The following is a 26,502-nucleotide window of genomic DNA, read 5'->3' on the forward strand; positions in this document are numbered from 1 at the left end:
AACTGATACTTCAAAATTTTAAAATAACATTACTTTTAAACAAAACAAATGACAATACTGAAACTACATAATAGATTTGGGAAGAAATTAAATTTTGAGATTAAGTTTTGAGATGTAATGAGTTAATCAGAGTGACATGTACCTAATTATTCATTGTTAGCACTTTATTGCTGCTAAAATTTATTTACTGCTGATAAAATTTAGCGTTTTAGACTTTGTTTGATTTACTTTCCGCAGTCCCAACCAACAATATACCTTATATGGGACCTTGAGCACAGTTTAATTTACCGTGGTGGTCTGCTGCAACTTAGATAACATACACTAAAAAAAAAAAAAAAAGGCAGAAATTCTTTATTCTGAAGTCTCTTACAGAAAGGCAAGAATAATTCTAAGTTGGCCATAAGAGGCTGTTCCATTTTTATTAATTTAATTACTCTTTCTTTCTTTTTTTTTTTTTTTGTGATGGGGCCTTGCTAAGTTGCCCACACTGCTCTTGAACTCACTTTCTATCTTCCCTCCTTGGCCTCCCAAGCTGCTGGGATTACAGGCATGCATCACCATACCCAGCATAGTTACCCAAATTTGATTTGTATAATTAAAAGTATCTGCAATATTTAAATACTGTCCAAATTTGTTTTTTATTGATATAGTTGAACTTACAACATTGTCATAAAATACTCAACAGAGCCTTTGGATAAAGAGAGAGAAAGAATGCAAATTTAAATATATTAGCCAGGTTAAAGCATGCAAAAGATCCAATGATAAAGACAAATTAATAATATGATAATAGTATCACATTTACTCACTATAGGTTCTTCATATTCAGTCACAAAAATGTTAGTATACATCACTTTGAAATTTGGTGACTGGACCTGATTTCTGATTTATATATAAGATATGATAAACCCTCTTTGCATTTATCAGGTTTACTAGCTGGGCTACATTTAGAGAAATTTGGTATAGGTATAAATTTATTCCTCATACTGCAGTAAATAATTATTGGAAATATATTCTAATTTGCTCTGTGAACTTAAAAACACTAATGAATTAACAACACAGGTCAATGCAGGACCAGAATTCCTTAAAATTCACATTTTTTTCCTCATGAAAAGCTTCAAATATAACTCTAATAAAAAAATAGAGTTCTCAAGGCAAACTTTCAGCATAATTTACAGAAGCAAGTTTAAATAGAAGAGTCAATCAAGCTAATTCTAAAAAATACACATAACTAGAAGTTATCTCCTTCTACTTTGATATTAAAATACAGTAGCCTCAGCAACAAGCTGAAATGCCATTAGGAGTCCCATAAGCACAAGGGACAACCCAGACAAAGAGACTGAAAATGTCTCTTTATTCACAAATTTTAACATGTATAGATTAAAATTAAAGGGAGAGAAGGGTTCATTTTAATTTTCTGTTTGTCATTATTACTCTCAGTGAGTATGAACTACTCCAGAGATTTCAGAAAGTAATTTCACAGCTAGTGTGGCCATTTACAGGATGATCACCCTGAATCTGAGGAAAGGAGGTGAAATTGCTCCCCAAAGTACTACTGCCCCTTTAATAAGTAGATGAGTCCATTGTGGAGAGAGTCAAGATGCTCCTGTCGTTGGTATAGAAAGGATCCGATGCACTCCATGATCTAAAGTAACAATAAGAGAAAAGTTTGGCTCACCAGGACCTATGTTTTAATTGAGAAAAAAAATTGACTGTAAAACTTAGGACCAAAATGCAATTTGAGTTTTAAAATAATCACTGATTCAATCATTTTTAAATGCTAAAGAGAAGTTCTTCAGACCAACATTGAATGACCAATCTATTTATATTATATAAAAACTAGGGAAAAATTATGCTCTATAAATCATATAAAAATATTAGCCAAAATTCAAATATTCATTAGCATTAAAACAATTTCTATAGGTAGTAAAGCGTGAGATGCTTTTTAAATCCTAATAACCCAGTAAAAATAAACGTTACTAAGAGTTATACACATTAAGTTTTACTGAAAAACAACTCTATTTTGACATTTCAGAAAAAAACAACATCCACACTTACCAAAAGCCTTGGAATGAAATTTGTATTTATTTGTCACATCTTTTCAGCTATAAATTCTACTCTAAAGATTGAAACCTAATTAGGTTGAATGCAGCAAATGGTTTACTCAAAAGATATCAAAGACACTTGCAGGTCACTAGCATTTTCACTTATCTAAGAAAAAAAATGATCCTTTATTGGTCTGGAAAAGTTAATTATTGTTGGAGTGATAAGGCCCTTGAGCAATTCAATATGTAATACTTTATTTGCAGCTGTAAACTTAAATTAGCTTGAGTTAACTTAAGCTAAAATAACTCAAGACCCAAAGTAGCCTGCTGTGCCTAAAATAGATTACCCTAACTCAAGGACATAGCAGGATAATCACATAAAGAGTGGCTTTTCTTAGGAGACTAAAAGCACTTAACAACAAATACATTTTATATAACTTTTGCCACAGTTCCTGCTTTGCCTAAGCAGAGATATCAGAGGAAGAGACTATTATTGAAAACAGCCCCAATTCCTCTTTATCAAACATCTTCTGTTTGCTACAGACTCTCAGTTTGTATGTAGTTCAAGTCAAAGAGAGCACAGTCATAATGAAGTTTGGAATCTAGAAATTTTACAAAATTGGGCAAATAGGAAAACAAGCTTGGTTTCCAGAAAAGCCTGAACAACTTCTACCTTAATTTAAGGAAGAGACTTGTTCATTATTGTCTTTCTAGCATCTAGAACTGCATCTGGCACACATTAGGCACCCAGTATTTATAGGATACATTAATAAAAATGAGAATATAAAAGTTTCTTACAAAGTTAATTAAGTACTTATGGTGGTGCGGGGGGAAGCATGCTTTTAACTATAACTTAACTGCCAGTACCCAATTATCTGCAGTCAAATGTGCAATTCCAAACTGAAATATTTTGTATTAGTCCTCCCTCTTTCCAACCATTGTTTACACAAGAAATCTTTTTAGGCAAGGTTTCCTTCATTTTTTATCTTTTCAAAGCACACATGTGTATTCATGTTAAATATAATTTCTGATAGAATATTTAACAGCTGAACTACATATTAACTATTACCTCCTTTCTGTTTAAAAGATTGTTTTGATTAGGATAAAGTACCTGTAGTAAAATACATACAGAAAATCATTCATTGCTAAGACAGCTCTTTAGGCTACTACATGGCTTATCCTTTACAAAGCAGCATAATGCTCCCTTTCAAACTGAGCTTGTAATATGGCATATTCCTTTGACAACATTAATTAATAAAATGTAAGTAAAATTTTTGTGTATGAATGGTAAGAACTTTCAGCAGACAAATCTGTAATATAAAAGCACTGTTGTATTTTTTAAGTGATGGCCACTACTGTTATGTACAATCTTTCAATGGAACAAGTAGCCATGAAGTTTCTATATTTTGTAATGGAGTTCTCAGTCTTGCCTTAAATTACACATGAAATAGAAATAAAAAGACAGCCTGCTCCAAAATCAAAATGCCAAACATATTTCACAAATACAATTATATGTAGAAAACAAAAACAAGACTCTACATATCAAAATGACTATTAAAGTCTAAATATAATGTTGATGGACCTATGGCAATCTTCATATAGCCCTTTGAAAAGCACCAAGTAGCTCTGTGTTTTGTATGATTTTATCCCCTAAAAAACAAACAAACAAACAAACAAACAAAAAACCCCAAAATACAACCTGACAGATCTAAAAGGACTTTGTAGATTTTTCATTTTAGGTACAAGGAGAAAATGATAACAGTAACAAATAATATAACCTGAGATGTTGGACAACACTGAAAAGGGATTTACAGTGTGTCAAATATGATAGTAAAGATAAAGTTAAACATTTTTTAGGGAAGGAAGTCTCAGAAAAGAATATGATACAACTTTGAATGACTAGAAATTGAGATGGTAATAGCTACCTTTAAGAGAACTGCCAAAATAAATTAAATAACCCTTGGAGACAGGGTCAAAAGGGGTAATAAAAAAAGGCTGTGCAAAGCATACTGGAGCATCATACAATTGATATTAGAGAAATGGATAGATGTAGAAAGTGAACAATTTTTTTTCTCATTTAAAATTAATTCTAGCTTTTAAAATCATTATCAAAGATATAAGAGGAATCTCTGTTGAAGTAGAAATTTCAAAAATTCTACTTAAGTTCTATTGTAGTATCTTAATCTAATTCCTGTCTTGGTTCTTTGCAGTAAAACTGTTACCAGGTAAAATAACAACACAAGATCCTTCTGGAACATCTTTTGGGAAACTCACCAGCCTAAGTGCATGACAGAGCTACTTTCTTATGGTGTACTTTATAATACCATTGCATAAGATATAACAAAATCCTCAGTAAATTTAACTGCTCATGGTAAACTTTTATGTGGTATGAAATTACTACAAAATAATATCACAGCATTATTAAAGTATTTTGGATCACATATTATAATTAAGTCAGAATAAATGAGGGTTGAAACCATGGACATTATATTAACATAGAAATGCTATTTATCAGCCCAACTACACTATAAAGTCCTGGCCATATCCAAAGCCAAAGTGAGAACTAACAAGTTAACCAGTAAAAGTTACCTCAGTGTTAAAATACATGAATGATATCATTCTCATAATTTTTTAAAAACACAAAGCTAACTAAATATTAACAATTCTTTATTAGTAGGTAAGAGTAGTGTCCCTCCCAGCCTTTATTTCTTGCTCCTGGGCACTTCCCAAGCCAAAGCCATGGCAGAGATGGTAAGTGATAATATTCATATGGAACACTGTGGACAACGGGCATCAACATCTATCTGTGTCCACTGTAAGCCTTCACGCACACCATAGCACTGCTGTTCTGATTTTGGGAGTATGATATCATTCCCCTAAAGAACACCAAGTACAGAGAGAGCTATTTTTATTCCCTAGTATCCCCTCAATAATGATATATATCTTGGGTAAATGTATGAATGAATGAATCCACTTCAGTGTCAAATCAGTTTTAAATAGGATTTGCTAAAAAATGGCATTTTTTGATCCATAATATGATCCACAAAAGCAAGCTGTGATAAATCTAATTCAAAAAATAGATTTGGGAGGGGACAAAAATGCTAAGATTCTTCTGATCCATAATCTTATAAATTAGGCCTAAGACCTAACTTATGAACTTTAAAAAAAAACTCATATTTTTTTAATGTGGTGCTAGGGATCGAACCCAGTGTCTCACACGTGCTAAGCAGGCACTCTATCATACAGCCACAACCCTAACCCTGTAAACTTTTAATTAGACAATAAATATCAAATTAAAGAAACTTAAAAATCACAACTAATTCCATTACAGATGTAAGAAGTCGGGGGCAGAAATACAGCCTTCTGTGTTCAACCTTGATTGACTAGAAAACAGACATGAAGAATAGGAAAAGCAAAGACCTTTGACTTCACTGTATGTGGAGATTATTTTGTAAAGACAAATAGGAAAAAGCTCAGCAGGAAATCAAGCAGTAGTAGAGGTATTATTAAAAAAAGAAAGTTATACAAATCAAGAAAGTATCATATACACATTCGTATTTACTACATTTTAGAAAGAATATAAACAGAATTATTTTGTTCATTGGATGAAAAGTCTCTTCAAAGGTGCCTTCTCTTCCTTTGTGAGTGAAAGAACCCCACCCCAAAGCCACAAGTGAAATCTACCATCAAAGAGTGCTAATAAATAGTAGACTTCCTGCTTCAGTTGGTAAAACCAGCTGCTGATTTATTGGATATCTAGAGCTGCAGGTTCATCCTGTTCCAGTTTACAGGTACTCATCTGCAGCAAAGGCTACTTAGAGAAATGTCACACCTGCTGATGTGTGTTGGACTACATCTTCCTATGACTCGTTCCAGCATTCTTCTAACAGATGCGCACGCTGTTTCTCCTTCTGGGAAGCAGCACATGGAGTCCAAGCACTTGATACTTGAATTTGTTTCAGTAAGCTGGAGGAGTTGAAAAGAAAAAAAAAAAAATTAGTTATTTATAGATTTGGACTAATATAAAAGCACTAAAAAAAAAAAAAAATCACAAGCACTTTAAAACCAAAAGCAATGTGTATAAGTATATATGTTTTCTACAATATGGAACTGTATACAAGGTTTTAATTTTATAGAGCATAATCATAAACAATATTTAAAAGCCTTGTGTCCTAATGACAAGTCTAGTAAAAAATTATATAAACATAACAAGCTAGACAGTATTTAAATCTGCAAGGATTTAGGAATTTAATAGCCTTTTTTAATAATTTATTATTATCAATTCTCATTTATATCAATCACTCAGAAATTCAGCAAATTCTAATTTTTCTTGGAGTCTTTGCTTAGGTGAAATGCTCCTGCAATTACAATAAAAAAAAAAAAGTGTAGCAATCATGGAAACTGGAATGTGAATTATCTGGAAGACTGGGAAGTAACAACCAGACAGGAACCTATGCCCAATCTCCCATAAGAATAATAACAATAATAGGAGCAAACACTTGATACAGGGTGTACTATGTGCCAGATCTAAGCACTCTACATAAATCCACTCAATAATTATCTTTGAAAAAAATATCATTTACCTTAAATTGCTAACCAACTATGAAGTGCCATCCATCTCATTATCTGTTTAACAGTGAGTGGTCTAGTGGCACATTGGGTTAAACTTCATTAAACAAATTAATAAATAATACTATTAAGATTTAAAGTTGAATTAAGTTCTCAAATATCCAAGATTTATATTGATTCAGGCAAAAACAGCCCAGCAAGATAATTAATTACATTATAATAACAATTTTAATTATGTTAGAATGAGAAAAAAAATATGGTATGACCACACAGCTTAATGAATCCCAACCCTGGTTTTGCTAGTCAGGAGTGCTCCTAATAAATTTCTCAAGGGTTGTCATTTTTAAATAATTAATTTTAATTCACTTTTCATTAATATGTAATATCCTGCATAACAGATCTTTTGAAGGCAAGGGAAGGAGAACAATAAAAAAACAAATTCAATAGAATGGACACTTCCACAAAGGTTGGGAATCACCATGTGTCATGTGGAGGCATGGCAACAAAGGACATTTGTGGAGACACAATGGACAGAGAGGTGAATGTGGTGGAACATAAATACCCTGGCCTTCTGAGTGTAAGCAATCAGTGAGGTCCCAATGAGATCCATGCTCCTGCCCAACATTGAGCAGTGTGAGACAGAACATTGCTCCTGTTTGGCAACTGCCTGGTTGCACCAATATCCTAGGATCTGCTAAACACTGAGAAAGAGCCCAATCTTACTTGTTTCATTTAGATACCCTTGGTTTAGAACTGTTGAGGGCACTGTCTCTTAAACTCTGTTTTTTGAGATGTTTCTAGATATTTCACAGAAGAAAAACAAAATCTATAGTCACTTAAGTTTGGAAAACACTAATTCAATTAAATCCTAAACAGACTTAAGTAAAAGATTGTCAGTAAGACAGGATTCAACACACAGCACGTACGGAGTGCTGGTCTCCTCGGGGGAAGCTTCACATACTAGGATTCTCTTTTTTCACTAACCCCCACACTCTACCACCCTGTTTCACCAGGAAACAGTAATCAATACCAGGAGGAACATTAATATTCAGAGGAATGGTTTGGGAAATACTGGTTTAAGTAACAGGATTTCATCAGTTTCCCAGTTTTGTCACAAACTGGTCTCCAGTTTTCCCCAACCTCAAATTCACCCTCTGAAGGAACCTGACTCTAGTGCTCCCACTGGAGTCAAAGGATAAAACACAACACCTCAAGTGGCCTTAAGGCCCTTTCCAACCTGCCTCCAGGCTGCCTTTCCTGCTCTACTTCCTGAGTTCCTTTGTAGACTCCATACCAGCCAACCATGAAATGCACCCTGCCAGTGGGCGTGTTGCAGCTGTCATGAAGGAGGGTAGAATGCTGACCTTGCACCAAGGTTCAGTTTAAATCTTATCATTATCAGGAAACTTCCCTCATTTCTCCAACTATGAGTAATCTTTTCCTCTGGATTCCATTCCACTGCTTGTTAGCATCACTTAAAATCAACTTACACTTATTGAACAAGGTACTGGGCCAGTGCTCATAGGGTGTAGCAACCCCACCCTCAATCTAGTGAGGTGAGGGTAAAGAAAAAGCTGAGAGAGACAGGGCAGAAAGACATTCTAAGAGTATTAAGTATTAAGAGAATGCTTACTATGTATGTGTTAGTTACTAAGAAAAATGCTTTTCATGAGTTGTCTCATTGAAAGCTTAACACAACCTTCTGGAAGAGGCACCATAATCACCTCCACTTTTTATTTTTGGTACTGGGGATTGAACCCAGGGACACTCTACTCTGGGCTACATCCCCAACTTTTTTTACTTTATTTTGAAATAGGGTATCACCAAGTTTCCAAGGCTGGCTTCAAACTTGTAATCCTCCCGCCTCAGCTTCCGGAATTGCTGGGATTACAGTCATGCACCACTGTGCCAAGCAATCATTTCCAGTTAAGAGGAGGAAACAGAGATCAAGAATTTGTTCATGGTCACATTCAAGTGGGGACTTGAGTTTTGGTTTCTTTGATTACAAAGTCCCAAATTATTTATCAAGCTACTATCCTGTTTCAACTATGTATGAGGCAAACTACTCAGAAAAGAGAGGGGAAGGCCCAGACCTAGATGCTGGTGGTACTAGTGGGAAGGCATGAAAGATCTGATGAAAATAATGGCATTGGAAATACATCCGGCAGGATGAGTGGGATTGCCATAGCTGGAGATGGGAAAGAAAGGGCATCTCAGGGTGATGAAAGAGAACAAATAACTGTGTGGGGGCAGAGTATCATGTGTATTCACCACAAGTTTAGCTTAGGTGTAAGGGAGTAGTTGTTACTACTGCCCCCATGCAAAACGACCAGTAGTGTGGCTCAAAGTGTGATCCCTGATTCTGTTCATCTGTAAATACTTTGTTGCTGGCTGATAAAGCAAGTGTTGCTGGTCTGGTGAGAGAAAGAGTTTTAAGATTTTTATGCCAATCTGACAGAGTTTAGACAATTTTATACAAATCTGACAGAACAACTTTATAACTGTTGAATCTAATAATAACTTAAAAATTGGGAGTAATTTTGTATATTTAAAAAATTTCATTTGCCTAATAATTCATTTTTACTGTTCTCATAAAAGCACTAGTTCATGATGGACAGGAAATTATAATCAAGAAAATAACAAACTGGTCCTTCAGCACATTTCAGCAGAGATACTGGGAATGACAAAGATCTTGTATGGTACTTCTTTTTTTAAAAAAAATGTTTTTTAAGTTGTAGATGGACACAATACCTTTATTTAATTTATTTATTTTTCTGTGGTGCTGAGGATTAAACCCAGTGCCTCAAACATGTGAGCGCTTTACTACTGATGTACAACCCCAGGCCTTTGTCTGGACTTCTTACTTTAACGACATATGTTTTGCTCATAGCTGGTGCTCATCCAACTGATTGGGAGTCACTGAAAAGGAGATCCAGAAGATCACTAGCATGAGAGTCCACATACATGCAGAATACTACTTACTCTGGATCTGACTGTAGGTATTAACCTTACTCTGCATTGATCATCTAAGGACAGGGATTAAATTATGAACAACCCCAGAGAGACAGAGATAGATAGAGATAGATGGGGGGGGGAGGGGGATAAATATCTTGAAATGTCAGAACTGTTATAAAAACTAATTTTTTTTCAGATTATCTTCTGAATTAAAATTATTTCCTTTTTTTCCCTCAAAGAGAAAAGAGCCCCAGCTGCTTAGAAAATGCTGAATGCTGGGTAACTGTTTCTGTAAAGATTTCTACAGAAAATACTGTACTATTCTCTAGCAGATTTTAAAGTTCCACTACTTTCTAACATACATAACCAGGAGCTCAGCCAGAGATGATGTAGCCACAGCTACCAGTACAACTTGGAATGAGGGTTGGCAGAAATGGAATGGAGTATTTAGTCTCATTTCATTCAAAGTAAGGAAAGGGTTTTTTTTTTTTGGGGGGGAGGGGGCTATTTATAAACACAGAAAAGCAAAAAAAAAAAAAAAAAAAAAAACAACTAATGGTAGTGAGACCTTATCTGGTGGCACCAAGAAATAACTTCTTTGTTTTTTTTTTTTTGGCACCAGGGATTAAACCCCAGGGGCCCTTAACCACTGAGGTATGTCCACAGCCCCCTTTTGTCTTTTATTTAGAGACAAGGTGTTGCTAAGTTGCTCAGTGCCTTACTAAGTTGCTGAGTCAGCTTTGAACTTGCGATCCTTGTGCCTCAGCCTCTCCAGCAGCTGGGATTACAGGCGTATTCCATCATGCCTGGCACTAAGAAATAGTTTTTAATTTACCAGAAGATTTATTAGTGAGCCTCACTTTCTACTATACTTGCTTCCCAGTAACAACTACGTAATTTAGAGCTAGGAGGCTTGCCAAGCAAAACATCTTGGATATTCAACATGACTATGTATGGCCAATGAAAATGTTCATCTTTATAGAACTTGCCTTTTGAAATAAATTCTGGCTCATTGCTCTTATATTCATTATTTTCATATTGATATCTTCCTTAAATCTTATAAGATGTTAAAAAATTATCTTACACTTTTAGCATTTTTGATCACTTCTATGACATGATTTAAGTTTAGATAAGAATTGTCATACTATTAACTCTATTATGTCTTTGTCTTTTAAAGTTGTATTATATACTGGATAATCAGTGTGAATGCCCTGTTGAGCTTTAAAAGAAGTTATCCGGAAACCGAGTGCGGTGGTGCACACTGTAATCTCAGTGGTTCAGACGGTTGAGGCAGGAGGATTGCGAGCTCAAAGCTAGCCTCAGCAACTTAGCAAGACCCTGAGCAACTCAGTGAGACTCTGTCTCTAAATATAAAATAGGGCTTGGGGGGACGTGTTTCAGTCATTAAGCACCCCTGGGTTCAATTCCTGGTACCAAAAAAAAAAAAAAAGAGAGAGAACTTATCTGTAAAAATGTTGTGTTTATAGAAATGTATTTATTTTTAATATGAAATCAATAATCATCAAATATTACTGACTTACAAATCTGGTTAAGAATCATTAATGAGGGCTGGGGTTGTGGCTCAGCGGCAGAGCGCTTGCCTAGAATGCGTGAGGCCCTGGGTTCGATCCTTAATACCACGTTAAAAAACAAAAACAAAATAAAGGTATTAAAAAAAAAAAAGAATCATTAATCATTTTAAAATCCTTAAAATAAATCAGTACTTCATCTCATTAACTGCAATGTAGACAGCTGTTAGTGCTGGCATTCAGATGGCTGGCATTTCATTTAAGGCCCCTTTTTCTAGAACATGTTCATTCCTCTAAACTCCCTTCCTCTTCCCTTCTCCTTCAGTAAAACAAATAACTCTGAAATATTGGAACTTTGAAAGACAGTTATAAATATAAGTAAAATACTTCCATACTGTCATTTAGGGCTTTTTAGAAAGGAGATGTCTGTGTGTATTGCCTAAATTGATGAAAACAAACAAACAGCAAGAATTATATTTAAAAGGTAAGCTTATTTTGATTATTTGGCTCACTCCTAGTTTCAAAGGGGACTAAAGTCCCCTTAATTTAATGATGTGCTTATTCAAATGGTTATATAAATGACGATATACAACTAGGAATTTATAGTTTAGGTAAGGGAAAGTATCAGTATCTGAAAAACACTAATCCTCCAACTTAATGGGGAGCATAAATTAATATCAGAGGGTATAAGGGAGAAAATTCACTAATTATTCTTGTAATAATAATAAGGCCCCTATTATTTAATGGGAGCATTCTAAGAACCTAATTCCCAGCTATCTTGTACATTTTAATGTACATCTTAAAGCAGAGTAGTACCAGATCCCAGTCTAATGAGATACCAACTTGAACTAGAACCCTTGGGGAACTACTATCATAGAGGACATTAATTTTATAGTTCTAGCATAGTTAGGTACCCTAGTAGAATATCTGCTTGGAGCATAATACAAATAGTAGCCAAGCAAGATCTTTTTTTTTTTTTTTTAATATTTATTTATTTATTTTAGTTTTTGGCGGACACAACATCTTTGTTTGTATGTGGTGCTAAGGATCGAACCCGGGCGGCACGCATACCAGGCGAGCACGCTACCGCTTGAGCCACATCCCCAGCCCCCAAGCTAAGTTCTTTACATGAGCTTTCCCTGTAGCTCAATTGGGGTATATTGAGAAAATAAAAATCTTTCTATATTAAAGCACCATACAATCACATGAAGCATACCAAAGCAAAATAAAAATTCAGAGTTTTTAAGTTTCTAATAACTGAGAGGAATTTTCTACTTAGGACAATCCATTTAGGTCAATTCACTAAAGAATCTAATTTTAAAACATGTTTTATAGAATAATTAGGATTTTTCCCAATTATTATATGTGTTCTGTTATATAATATGGTCTGATACATAATAGTTGAAAAGTATATAATCTTTAAGTGACTTTGTTTTAAAGTTTTGCTTTATCATTTGATTATCCCACACAAGACAACAGCATCTTTTTGATCAGTAATTATAATAAAATGGCAATTAGTCCATGTAAAAATGTAATTATTAGTGGTAGGCATTTTTATCCTTCATAATTACTACCAATCAAAACACTTTTGCATATCCTAATTAGGTCTAGAAGCAGTTAGGTCTTACTCCTTAAAAGGAGAGTAAACTAAACCCTTTTCAGTTCATATTTTTTATTACAAAGATATGACTTCAAAAATTTATGAAAAGAACTGAAAGTTTGTTAAATATATGCCAACAGAAAATCACTAAGTCTAAACACTTATCTGTTTGATTATTCAACTCAAGAGGTGGGTTTATATAAATGTCTACGTTAAAATGTATAAAATGTTATACAGCCACAACTTCAAAGGGGAAAATGATTTTGGAAGTCAGAAATACAGCATAACATATTTTCAAAATGAGAAGTGAAGGGCTGGGGTTATAGCTCAGTGGTGGAGCACTTGTCTCACATGTGTGAGGCACTGGGTTCAATCCTCAGTACCACATACAAATAAATAATAAAGGTACTGTGTCCATCTAGAACTAAAAATATTAAAAAAAAGAAGTGAGAAGGAATGACTTCTTGAATATAAGACAAGAGGTGTTGAAAATACCTGAGGTGAAGTATGACTTTTCACTGTAACTCCAAAGAAAGATTAATAAGATACTCAGTGATAGACATAAAAAATGTGAAGACCACAAAAAAAGGAAAAGACTAAAACGACGTCATGAGAAACAGTGAAGGAATTAGAAAAGTAAACATGGAAACATCAGGTCAGTGCTCCATGGCATGGCCCAAGCATGAGAACTTAGCAGATGAGTCCCCAGGAAGGTCCAGCGCAGTACTACCTAGTGCACGCAACAACTGTCCTGCTGGCTGCAAGCCTCAGCTAGCAGGTGCCTACTGTCCTCCCCTCTGTGCTGGCTTTCAGCAAATTCATATGCTGAGCTGACTGAACCCTTATCTTCTTCCATCTAGAAGGACAGAAAAGCAACAAGTCTCATATTACAGAATGATACTCTCACATTATACAGGTTTAGAATCAAAGCAATAAGTTGGGTCCACAGTGTGTAAGGCACAAATGAAACTTCATACAATAGCACATTTACTATCACAAGATAGGGTTAATAGGAGCTTCTTAAGGGTACACAACAAAGCACACAAAGCCATGATTTCCCAGTGCACAAAGCTCTTACTGAATATACAGCCTAGTAAAACTGTTTCCTTTAAAATAATTCTTTGTCTTCTATGAAACTCATTGCTACAAGGTTGGATTCTTATTGCAAAGGTATGTCCATTTTCTCACCTCTCATGCTTCCAACTTAGGAGACTTCTCTAAGTGGAATTCAGCAGAGAATAAGGCTCCTATAACCTTACAAATTTTGGACATGTGAACAAAGAGCTTGATTTGATTTACTTGTTAACATTAATCTTTAATCTGAAATATATTTTTAGTGAGGACCAACTAATTTCATGAATCTTAGTTCTTTTTATCTTATATTTGTATTACAGGCCTTCTAAAGAAGTTTAATTTAAAAATGTGCCATAGCCTTTTTTATTTTAACTTTTCTTAAATTATGAGAACATGTCCATAATGAATAAAAGACAAATTCTGCCTCATCTCTGTGTTCTTCCAGTCTTAGGACTACTGCCCAATAACTGTATCTATGAAAAATACTATAGTATATTTCTTACATAGAAAAAAAAAGGCAGCAGAATTCCTTGGTTCCAAGAGTATAGTAAGTTCACGTGAAGACAGTTTAGTTTTGCCTATAATACACAGAAACTCTTTAGTCAAAAGAAAAGTATAAATAGTATGTGTTAAAGGATTTCTCCCACCCCCATGCCAAGGATTGAACCCAGGGGTTCACCCAGCCAGGGGATGGGATAGGGTTTCATTGAATTGCTTAGGGTCTTGCTGAGTTGATGAGGCTAGAGATTTGAACTTGCAATCCTCCTACCTCAGCCTCTTGCCTTAGCCTCCTGAGCCACCACACCTGGCTTGTTAAACAATCTTAAGAAGTACTATCCTGATTAAGATTTGAGAGCTCTTAAAGATATATGATATCTATACAATCTTGCTCTTCATCACCAGGATTAAATAGCTCAGCAACTATGGATCACACCTATGGAATACCATTCAAAACAGTTTAAAGGGGCTGGGGATGTGGCTCAAGCAGTAGCGCACTCGCCTGGCATGCGTGCGGCCCGGGTTCGATCCTCAGCACCACATACAAACAAAGATGTTGTGTCCGCCAAGAACTAAAAAATAAATATTAAAAAAAAAAATTCTCTCTCTTAAAAAAAAAACAGTTAAAAAAAAAGGTGTATTCAAAGTTTATAGGGTGTATTTGCAGAGATGTTCACCATCAGCTATGAAGAAATGCCCACCTAGGAGCCACTCATAGCTCATATGAATTACTGTTACTTCTCCCTGGCCTTTGATTGAGCATATTTCTTCTTTTTGTTTTCTTTGCTGCTAATATTAATTTAATAGAACAGAGTACATAAAATGATCATGCGATGGGTAAAGAACGTGGAGGCCCAGAAACAAGAACATAACTGGGAGTATGCTTGGTTAGGACCACTGGTAGTAGCAAAAAGTGCAGCATCAGCATTCAGGTGGGTCGCTGGCTAACCAGTGCTCTCTTTCTGTGGTTACATCACCTAACAGGGGATGGTCAACCTGCTCTCATTGTGATCTTTTGCAGAGAAATGTTAAACTTACTAATTTCTTACAGTATTAGAGAGCCTGGGATCTCTCTGATTTATAATATACTTCCTCATTCTTTTTAGGTCTAGTAATGCTCAAAAAGAGTCACTTGATTTAAGGCAAGATGATATGCGAAAATGTGATTTCATAACAATATGATTATTCGCAATGCAAAAGTTATCTTCATTGACCAGTGTGTTTTTTAAAATAATGAGCTCTCCTACTGCCTTAGAATTAAATAATTAGATGTTAAAAAATGTGACATATATAGCCACTGTTTCCTACTGATAAAGCTGTAATATACATACCTGGCTCAAAGAAAAATGAAAGCAAATCTTTACATTTGTTTTTTCTTGTTTTAAATATGAAATTTAGTTTAGCACTTAGAAACCCATTTGTGTATTCCTCTATAATGATTATCTTTGAAAAAAATTCAAAGTACAATATTTTAAAAAAATCCTGAGTTAATAATAAAAAGGCCAAAGGTTTGATAAAACTTTAAGACAGCTCAAAACTATAAAGTCAGTATTACATAAAAAGGTTAAGTGGTACTTTGTCAAAACCATTCATTTGATCAAGTGAATTTGGAAAGATTAGAAACCTTGAGAAGAAAAAACAATATAAAAATATACATGATTAAGAATCTATAAGATATTGATAAGGCAAGAAACTGAAAAGTGCCAAAACTAAAGAAAAACTTTAGTTACATGACTTTTTTCTCTTCAAAACTTAAATGGCATTAAACTTAGTATGTTATTATGATATGCTGTTATCAAAAGTTCTAGGATTTAAATTTCCATGACAGAACTGATAATAAAGGTTTATATAAGACATAAAATATATTGTTCAATTTATAGATGCTCTGAATAGTAGCAAGGATATGAAATGCTTAGGCAGCCATTACAGTGTACAAACACAAACACACATGTATTTACAACACAGATTAAGGCAAGATAAAAAATGGGCAAATCTCACTTCCAAGTAACGATAGCTTAAGTATTTTAAATTTTATGATGAATTTCTGTAGCTTTAATTACTCAACATGCAGGAACATTCTTAAATATGAACAATGTGACAAGCAGAAGCATTAAAATTGTGCTAGAAAAGATAGTTCAAGTGTAAAATATATAACAAGGTACAGATCTCTGTCCTGTTATGTTGAATTTTCATCTGAATTTTCTTCTCAAAGAAGAAATGGATATGATTTTTAGGCTTTAACATAATACTAATAAAGGTCAAATTAGTCAGAGACAGAGCTGTGCTAACAAAAAATACCCCACTCTTTATTCATGCCTCTGCCTATCTTTTGGATATGGTTTAATTGACCTTTAGCATGCAGAAGAGTTAATGAGGTTCTATTCCTCCTACTCTACCTAAGTTTGCTCAGCTGATTCCTTGCCCTCGATAAAGGCTGCAGTGCGATGAACTCATCACTTAAAGCCACTGTGTTGGAGTACATCTATAAGTGGACAGAAAAAGGATGGAACACACAACAAGTCAGTGAGCTCTATTCATCACCTATGAGACAGACACAGGACAAGGTTTGTAAATATTGAACATCTGTTCCCACAAGAGTAGGAAATGTACATGGTACACATATATGACTGACATTTGAACTGTGTTGGCTTTGCCATCAAAAAAATTATTTTTTCACTTGTAACACCACATGGTTATTCTACAGAAGAATAAAGCTCACAATAAATGCTGATAGTTCTTCTTTTAATATGATTTTTCTTGTTACTTTTAGTAAAACAATGAAGTAGTTGACAATTTTCTAACCATTTCTTCATTATTTGAAACCAGAAGTGATGGTAGAAGCTGAAAAAATGATTACTGCCTGTAGCCAAGAAATAATGTCACATATGGGATTTGAATGACCATATACTGTTTCAGTAAAAAATAAAACCAACCAACCAACCACCAACCAACCACCAAATGCCACCAGTGTGCTAGAAGATCCTTCAGTGGAAGTGGAGGTTTTTTTCTTGAAAGAGACTGCCTAGAACATCTGGGTAAGTCATTTGGAAATGAATTTAGTGAGCCAAAAAGGGAGAATATACTGGCTTTCACATACAGATTCAGTTATTGATTTGATGCTCATTCCCTTTAACTTATGTTAAGAACCAAAATACACATAAGCACTTTTAACCTTTTTCTTGTGAAGGGCCTACCTTAAGGTACCAAATATTTCCTATGTAATCCTTTGGAAAGAGGCTATAGAAAAGGTAATAGATTCTAATATTATCACTTTCATATCAATTAAGAAATCTCTATGAAAAACACAACTAAAGTTTATAAATGCTCTGTCTACCACAGCATTTCAAAGGATAAATGTAGATAAATCTGATCAATTTACTTTTATAAAGAATTACATTTTTAAGTGATATTATTCATACATTTTCATTAAATATAACTTCATATAGGCCAAGAGGGAAGAAAATTGTTCTAAAAATCTAGGAAAGTATCATAGACAATGTATTAAAAATAATACTCTTTAACTATAAATGAAAAGTTTAGAAATAGTAAATTTACAAATCTGAAGTTTAAGCCAGGTACAGTGTTGCATGCCTGCAAACCCAGCAGCCCTGGAGGCTAAGGGAGTTTTGTGAGTTCAAAGCCAGCCTTAGCAATTTAGTGAGGCCCTAAGCAACTCAGTGAGACCCTGTCTTTAAATAAAATATAAAAAAGGGCTGGGACTGGGACTTAGCGGTATAGCGCTCACCTAGCACGTGGGAGGCGCTGGGTTCGATCCTCAGCACCACATAAAAAATGAATAAATAAAATAAAGATATTGTGTCCAACTACAATTTAAAAAAAAAAAAAAGGGAGTTGGGGACATGACTCAGTGGTTAAATACCCTGGGTTCAATCCCCACTACAAAAAAAAAAAAAAAAGCAAAACAAACAAACAAAAAACCAAAAACAAACAAACAAAACACCCCAAAATCAAAACCCAAAAACCCAAGTTTAGAAATAGTAAGACAGATAAACAGACAAACCTGTCTGTAATGGATTTAAGTAATATATTGCAGAGTGGAAAAGTCTGTCCATATTGATATAAATATATGCACAGGCAGATAGTAATCAATTATGCTGATTTTTCAGTCCCATTTAGAGATCAATATTATAGATATATTCTCACTTCCTCATACTTAAAATGACAACTTTTTAAAAAATTTTGGACCAACAGGCACAGTGATGACAGATGCGTATATTCATTCTTTCTTACAAAAATCACATGAGGTAATAATAATAATTATTATTTTACAATTTTTTTTTTTAGTTGTAGTTGGACACAATACCTTTATTTTATTTATTTTTACGTGGTGCTGAGGATGGAACCCAGTGCCTCACATGTGCTGGCCAAACACTCTACTGCTGAGCCACAACCCCAGCCCCTCATAAGGTAATAATTATTATTGTGATTTTTATAGAGAAGGAAATTGAGGCCTAAGAAAATGACTTAATCAAGGACATACAGCTATCTTATAAATGGCTGAAACAGCATTTGAATTCTAATCCAAATAAGATAGTATTTGTATTAAACTACCAAAGTAAAAAAAAAAAAAAAACAAAACCAAAACAAAAAACTACCGAAGTAAATAAATTAAAACCAATGTACTATTTAGAAATCATAATTTAAATCACTAAATACTTAGCACTTTTTCTGTTTGTAAGATGAATACACATTTTCAAAATCTTAATAAAATTTGCTTGGCATGAAACAAAAATAATGTTGAAAAAATATCAACCTGGCTTGGACTAAATGATTAAGGAACTCAAGCTCTTTTTTTTTCCCCCCCAGTGCAGGGGATTGAACCCACAGGGTCCCTCTACCACTGAGATCTCTACCCCTAGTCCTTTTTATTTTTTTTTAATTTTCAAACAGGGTCTTGCCAAGTTACAGAAGATGGCCTCAAACATGTCATCTTCCTGCCTCAGTCTTCCAAGTAGCTGGGATTACAGATGCATACACTGTACCTGGCTTAAATTCAGCTTTTAACAAGGCATAAAAGGAAATGAAAATATATTCTATACCAATTAAACATACAAAAAAGGCACATTCAACTAAATATGTACCATTTCTTGGACATATACTATTTTTAAACATTTTTTCATTTAATCTTAACTAGAGTAGGAATGAAAAAAACATATCTATCATTTTACCATTGAGGAAACTAGAATTCAAAGTCATAATACTACTAAGTGGCAGAGCTGGGATTCAAATTGAGATCTATCAGGATCTAAACATCATATTCTTAAGCACTATGTAACATGCTGTTAATATTTGCTGTAATTTAATGTTTATTAATAAATATTTAGTGAAAGAATATATTTTATAAAAATTCATTCTGCAAAAATTATTTAGGTTAAAGAATTTATTTCATATTCTTTTGTTAAAAACCATATAACATAAAAAATATTACTTGAATTCTAATGTTTCTAAGACAAGGCCATATATCTTAGATGTATCTGGAATAATTTGATAATATTATTTAACACATTTCCTAATATTATGTGAATAAAACTTGAAAGTTTGATATTTAAATACCTGGAATTTTATTAATAACATGATATAATTTTAAATGACTTAAAAATATCACTTTAATAATGTTTATATTATAAAATACTTGATATAGGAATGAGTTATTTTCTATTTTATGACATAAGCAAATTATAATCATAGTTGTTTATAACTAAAGCTCCTAACTAAAAAGATATTGAAATAAAAAGTGCTTACCTGTGCCTTTTCAGTACTTGTAGGATGAAGCTGTCGGTCAAACACTTTCTTCACAACATCAAGAAAGAGACAAGTTACAACCATAAGGATTATGGCAAACCAAGCAGAACCACTTGATAGGAGCTGAATAAATACAAAGTACATATTCTGGGAACCTAAAAATGGCCTGAGAAGAAAGACAGTGGGCTTAATAAAAACAACAACAACAAAAAACAACTGAAAGATAACTTAATCAAGATATCATAGAAACATATCATATTTGAAAATAAACAACTACTGAGCCACATCCACAGCCCTAGTTTGTATTTTATTTCGAGACAGGGTCTAACTGAACTGCTAAGTCCCTGCTAAATTGCTAAGGGTGGCTTTGAACTCATGATCTGCCTGCCTCAGCCTCCTGAGCCGCTGGGATTACAGGCATGCACCACGGCACATGGCTGAAAATAAACAATTTTAAGAGTACTCTGGGAAGAGGATTACAGACAAACAAAATGCATAGAGTATCCTTCTATGACACTAAATAAAAGTTGATGATTAGCTAAATCCAAATTTTTTGCCTAACTTCTAAAGTTTTTGCTTAGTAAATAGATCAAAGGCACAAAAGGCAAACAATATAAACTGAAAGAAGTGAACTTATTGCTAGGATGGGGTTCAAAACTATTCTGAGCAGAATTTATTCATAATATAACCCATAACTATATTTATTATAGTTGAATAGATATAATTAAAGTCACTCACCAGAGAATCCCACCATAAAACAAAGAAAATACAAAATAAAATATAATAGATCCCCAAGTAACAAGATGGTTGATCCAAGTCCAAAAATGAGTTTCCAAAGCCATCTAAAAAAAATTTGAAAAGTCTTAGAAATGTAAAATAATAAAACATTATTCTCTTAGATAAAACTCAAGGATAAAGCACATTAAGTATTTAAAAGTCTCACCGCACAGTCTCACAGAATATAAGTATTAATGAAAGGCTGCTAGTAGAAAGTTATATAATTTCAAGTTTATTATTTTGCCTCTGGGAAAGCAGCACTGAAATTTCATGTGATGATTCTATCTCAACTCCATAGCCTAAAACAACTGTGTGTTTTGTATATATACAGAGCTGTACAATTTCAGTGACTATTATGAATTATGACAATATGATCATAAAAATAGGCTGAAGTTTTCCGAAAACTTCAGATAAAAAATTTAAATGAATACTAAAATAGCAATCAGTGAAATTATCCACTGTTGAATAAGGAAAACATCTACTGATAGTGGGGGGGGGGGAGGAGAAAAAAAGAATATTCAATTGCTAATTATACAGGCACAAAATGTATCTATGTTTCTAATTCCAGTATCATACCTTTACTGTGACTGTAATAACCATGACTGTGAAGACCAAAGTGCCAAAAGTCCAGTTTCCAAACATCTGAACAGAAAGAATAACATGGTGTTAATCAGAGAAGTAAGGTAAAAGGTAATTTCATTCTTTATTCAAAATCATTTGAACTATGTTAAGTCAGTTACATATAAAATTGGCTCATTAATAAAGTTTAAAGAATACAACAACAAATTTTGGCGAAGATGTGGGGAAAAAGGTACATTCATACATTGCTGGTGAGATAGCAAATTGATGCAACCACTCTGGAAAGCAGTTTGGAGATTCCTCAAAAAACTAGGAATAGAACCACCATTTGACCCAGCTATCCCACTCCTTAGTATATATCCAAAAGATTTAAAATCAGCATACTGGAGTGATGCAGCCACATTAATGTCTATAGCAGCTCAATTCACAACAGCTAAGCTATGAAACCAACCTAGGTGCCCTTCAACAGATGAATGACAAAAGAAAATGTAGTTTCTATATACAATGAAATATTCTCAGCCATAAAGAAGAATGACTTTATGACATTCGCTGGTATATGGATGGATCTGGAGATTTTCATGCTAATTAATTTTTTAAAGCCAATCCCCAAAAGCCAAAGGTCAAATATTCTCTGATATGTGGATGCTAACTCACAAGAAGGGCGAGGTGTGAGGGGAGGAATAGAAGTTCAGTATCTTAGACAAAGAGGAATAAAGGAAAAGGATGGGGATAGGAAAAGGTAAAACAGTGGAAATAATTTGATATAATTTTCCTATGTACATATATGAATACATCATAGTGAATCCCACCATTGTGTACATCTACAAGAATGGGTCTTAATTAGAGTATGATGTGTTCCTTGCTTACAAAATTATATAAAAATGGATTTTGCTTACATAATTATATAAAAATGGATTCTACTATGATGTATAACTAAAAAGAACCAATAAAAAATAAATAGATAGGTGCTGGGGTTGTGGCTCAGCGGTAGAGCGCTTGCTTGGCACTGGTGAGGCCCTGGGTTCGATCCTTAGCACCACATAAAAATAAATAAATAAAATCAAGGTATTGTGTCCAACTACAACTAAAAAATAAATATTATATTGAAAAAATTAAAAAAACAAATATATAGATAAAAATATGAGAACCACCATAATAAAGTATTATTATGTTTATTATTATCATGTGCAATGATCCTTTGGATAATATCATCAGAATGAAAAACCAATATGGGCTTAAGAGTTGTGTGGCACATGTTATTTTTAGAATGATACAGCTGTTGGTGACTGTTTTATTCCTACCATGTTGTAAAAATAAGAAAACTCTGTTCTACCACAATTATTTTCTGGGAACTTTCTAAATGGAAAAGACAGCAGATCACTTTGCCACAGTATTTCTGGATACAACATAAGCAGGGCAGGAAAAAAAGAAATTTAAACTTAAAACCAATATCTGAAAGAAAAGATAATGGCCAATGGAATTAATCTTCAAAAGATTCCATGTGAAAATGCAGTTAATGCCATTGAGAAAGTATTTATTGCCTGAACTTTAGTCCTAGTTATAGCTGAAATGACTAAAGTTCATTAAACACGCAGAATCCCTAAAGAATATCAGGAACACGGGTAAGAATATAACCAGAAGTTTATGTTAATTTCATTTACAAAGTAGTCACAATCTTAACATTAGTTTAATAATTTGCTTAAAAGGTCTTGTTTTTAATAGAAACCCATAGATTTCTAATAATTAGCATTTACTTATATTACTTCATTGTATCTCACATCATTTCTAAATGATAAATCTCACAGGTTTCTGTAAGAATTAGGGTTTGCAAAAAGGACAAGGAATCTGGTATGTATTAAATAATAAATAACAGTTATCATTATTAACAATGAAACATCACTTAACATTCCCTTATTTGAGAGTGATTTGGAAGTGTGTCATGATACAAAGAATGGAAAACTTATATTGAACCTCTGCTTACTTTCCTACTTTTATCACCTCTAAAATAATGACCCAGAAATACAGACAATTAGCGGATTTCAATTCAGTTCCTGGAGGAGTGCTGGTCTCCTCTTCCAGGGCTTTAGGGACAGATACTTGGTTGCAGCCAGGAGACCCAGGCCTGGAAATGGTAAAAACTATGTATCTATTTGTCAGTATCTAGTTTTACTGGGTTTAGATTGAAAGCATTTTATGTGGTATCTTACTTAGAAGCAGAAGAAGATTCAGGGTTTCCTCTTGCATAAGCCTCATTTGAGGTTCTAGAAAGGGCCACAGAAACACATTCATGTGGACTTTTTTTTGTAAGCTCCCCAAAAGTAATGTATTTAACTGTAATCTATCAGTTAAGACTGCAGTTTTTTTTCTATTCTGACATCACTGGTTGGTGATGGACCTGCAGAGGTCATTTTAGGGATGTGGCTAAGGAGAAGTGAGCTGAACTTATATTTGCTTTGCATAAATGAGACATATTTGGGTCAAAATCACTTTCCAGTGTACTCAGGTCTGTATTCATAACTGTATGCTTTCTTCTTCTTCTTTTTTAAAAAATATTTTTATTTTTTAGTTGTAATTGGACACAATACCTTTATTTTATTTATTTATTTTTACATGTGCTGAGGATCGAACTCAGGGCCTCACACATGCTAGGCGAGAGCTCTACTGCTGAGCTGCACCCCCCCCCCCCCCCTTTAAAATAGAGCCTGAATTTCAGGAAATTAGGAGACAGAGTTACTCAGAATATTTTCTATCCTAATCTGTTAACTTTCTGGGTCACTTCTCAGATGGGAGAGATGAATGCACCTTCTACACAGATAAAGAACTGGTGGCCCACAACCAAGCCCTATGCCACTGCTCTACTTTAGACCAAGTTGCTCTCAATTGGGGGTGATTGTGCCTCTCAGGGGACTTTTGGCTGGATATAGAGTCATTTTTGCTTGTTATAACTAGAGGTGTGTATATGTGTGTGTGTGCTATTGGTGTCCAGTGAGCAGAAGTAGAGGCTTGCTGCTAAACATCCTTTAATTCACAGATTGAGCTCTCAAAGCAAAAAGTTACCTAGCTCAAAATACCAACAGTTTAGAGGGAGAGAAACCCTGATTCTGAGGGTGGGAAGAAAGACTAAAAAAAAAACAACAGTAAAAAATATAAGGAAGCCAAAGTAAGTTACAGATGTTGACAGAAGATAACATGGCCATAAGGAAGGCTTCATAAATTGTGCTGATGGTCAATTTCATTAGGTCTCAGACACGCTTTTAGATGCAGGAATGTAGAATTGGTGTTGACCATAAAGAAAAGTTTTGTTGGGAGTGCTAAAGTTCAACGCTCCAGTGGATAACATTCAGAGAAGCATAGGAGCCAGGAGTAGAAACAGTGAGAAAAGAGAACTTCTTCAAGTTTGCTCTAAATAGACATAGAAAACTGTAACCTAAGTAGAAGGTTGTGGGCCAAGCAGGTATGTCTTTTATTAGAAGATGGGAGAGCTTAGAACTTGTTTGTCAGTGTGTTTGATCCAAGAGGATGAAAGGCTGATGGTGAAGAAATGAGAGGGCAATTATAAGAGGAAAATAGTGGTTTAAGCAAGAGATGCTTTCACAAAAGGCGAAAGCTTCATCAGGTTTAACTTAATTACACTTGTATCTATATAAAAATTACTTTTCCAGAGTTAATCAGTTGTTCAGCTCCTGTACAAACTGTTTCTATTACAGACCCATTATAATAAATGATAGATTGTAGTCTATGAGACAGTCTACTTTTCTATTTTCCTCTAAGATACAGCTATGTCTAATTTCCTATTAGGTGCCTGGAGTGCTTTAAGTATTTCTCATGAATAAATGAGCATGCCAGGAAATTCTATAATGAACTAGACAATCAAAGGTATTTTTATAATATAATCTTTTATTTAAGAGCCTGTATTTACTCATCATAAGAATTAAACTGTGTATATTTTCTTGAAAGACCTGATTGGTAATTACAGTAGTTAAATCATTTGAGTTGAAATAAAGCATTTTGCAGCAGGACACAGTTGCCAGAGAGTTCATTTCTAGTCTTAATAGAGCTCTTACCATTTGATAGTTAGGTTTTAGCAGCTGATGACATACACAGCACGTAAGATAAATTAATTAAGGATAAGAAATAGGGAGAAATCATTAGAAATTAAAGAAAATAACAGTAAACATTACATAAAGTTTTATTTTCCTCTTTCCCTAAAAACAACTTGAAATTTCATTTTCTCAGTCGACTGTATAGCTCATTATTTACCTCCAACTAATCTGGCAAATGATCAGTACCTATCTGCATTGATGAAGGAGTGAAGAATTTAATCCTTTGTTAAATTTTTAAAATGATGGAATAGTGTATAATATACTATTTAGAATGGCATCCAAGGTCTGACAATTCCAAAATCTCTACTAGAGAAGTCTAAGTGGAATAACACTGCTCTAATAGCATTTTGCTTTTACCCTCTCATCCTATATATTTTTGAATTTTAATTATTTTAGTTTTTTTTAAACTGGGTACACTTTCATAAAGAAGGGAAAAATCATTAATAGTAGAAACTTTCTTCTGAGTTCCTATATATTTTGGTAAAACACACACAACAAATGAAACCCCTTATTTGGAGAGGATCTCATTTTAAAAAGTAGCTAGCGAGTTTATAATTTTCATGTCTGACCAACAAGAATGACTGTAGTAGATATCAAGCTTTGGATGTATCTTTATTCCCCATTTTTTTTTCTGAAGCCTTTGGCTGAAACTACCAGAGAAGCAGAATGTAATCAAGTGTTGGGATGGGAATTCGGCTACTTCTGAGACTGTTCTGATATTTTCCTCCCTGTATCATCTTAGTTTTCTATTCTCACCATGTGACTATTCCCTCCTTCCTGTTCCTTCACTATAATATCCCTACCCATCTCATACACTCTTATGGTAGCCATGATACCTTTTTCATGGCATGTAGTTGAAGTAAGTTTAATTGGAGAGGAACTCTCAATCTAGCTTGTTTCTCTCACATATTCCTATTACTTTCTTTTCCGTATTTATAATCTCACATAGCATTTTTCCTTATCTATAATTTTACAAAGCTTCTTCCTGAAGGAAGTTTCTTGCTAAGATCACA

The 26,502-nt window shown here is 34.0% G+C and overlaps 1 protein-coding gene across 4 annotated transcripts in view; it reads right to left on the reverse strand.

Annotated features, from left to right (window-relative positions):
• Window positions 1–619: 619 nt before the first annotated feature.
• The window catches only part of Atp11b (ATPase phospholipid transporting 11B (putative)), a 113,235-nt gene continuing 87,352 nt past the window's right edge, over window positions 620–26,502 (reverse strand). For 2 of the 4 annotated variants that reach the window (XM_071615440.1, XM_071615443.1), the window contains 5 exons: window positions 21,384–21,449; window positions 20,769–20,872; window positions 20,031–20,196; window positions 5,875–6,008; window positions 620–1,642 (listed from right to left, as the gene is read on the reverse strand). In XM_071615440.1, coding sequence (XP_071471541.1) covers window positions 1,561–1,642; window positions 5,875–6,008; window positions 20,031–20,196; window positions 20,769–20,872; window positions 21,384–21,449 — 552 coding nt within the window. In that variant the 3' untranslated portion in view covers window positions 620–1,560. Of the gene's footprint in view, window positions 1,682–5,874; window positions 6,009–16,644; window positions 16,750–20,030; window positions 20,197–20,768; window positions 20,873–21,383; window positions 21,450–26,502 lie in introns of those variants that run through there. The other 2 variants (XM_071615441.1, XM_071615442.1) reach the window with 2 other exon arrangements.

This window comes from Marmota flaviventris, chromosome 8 (assembly GCF_047511675.1).
Source record: "Marmota flaviventris isolate mMarFla1 chromosome 8, mMarFla1.hap1, whole genome shotgun sequence".
Classification (NCBI taxonomy): Eukaryota; Metazoa; Chordata; class Mammalia; order Rodentia; family Sciuridae; genus Marmota; species Marmota flaviventris.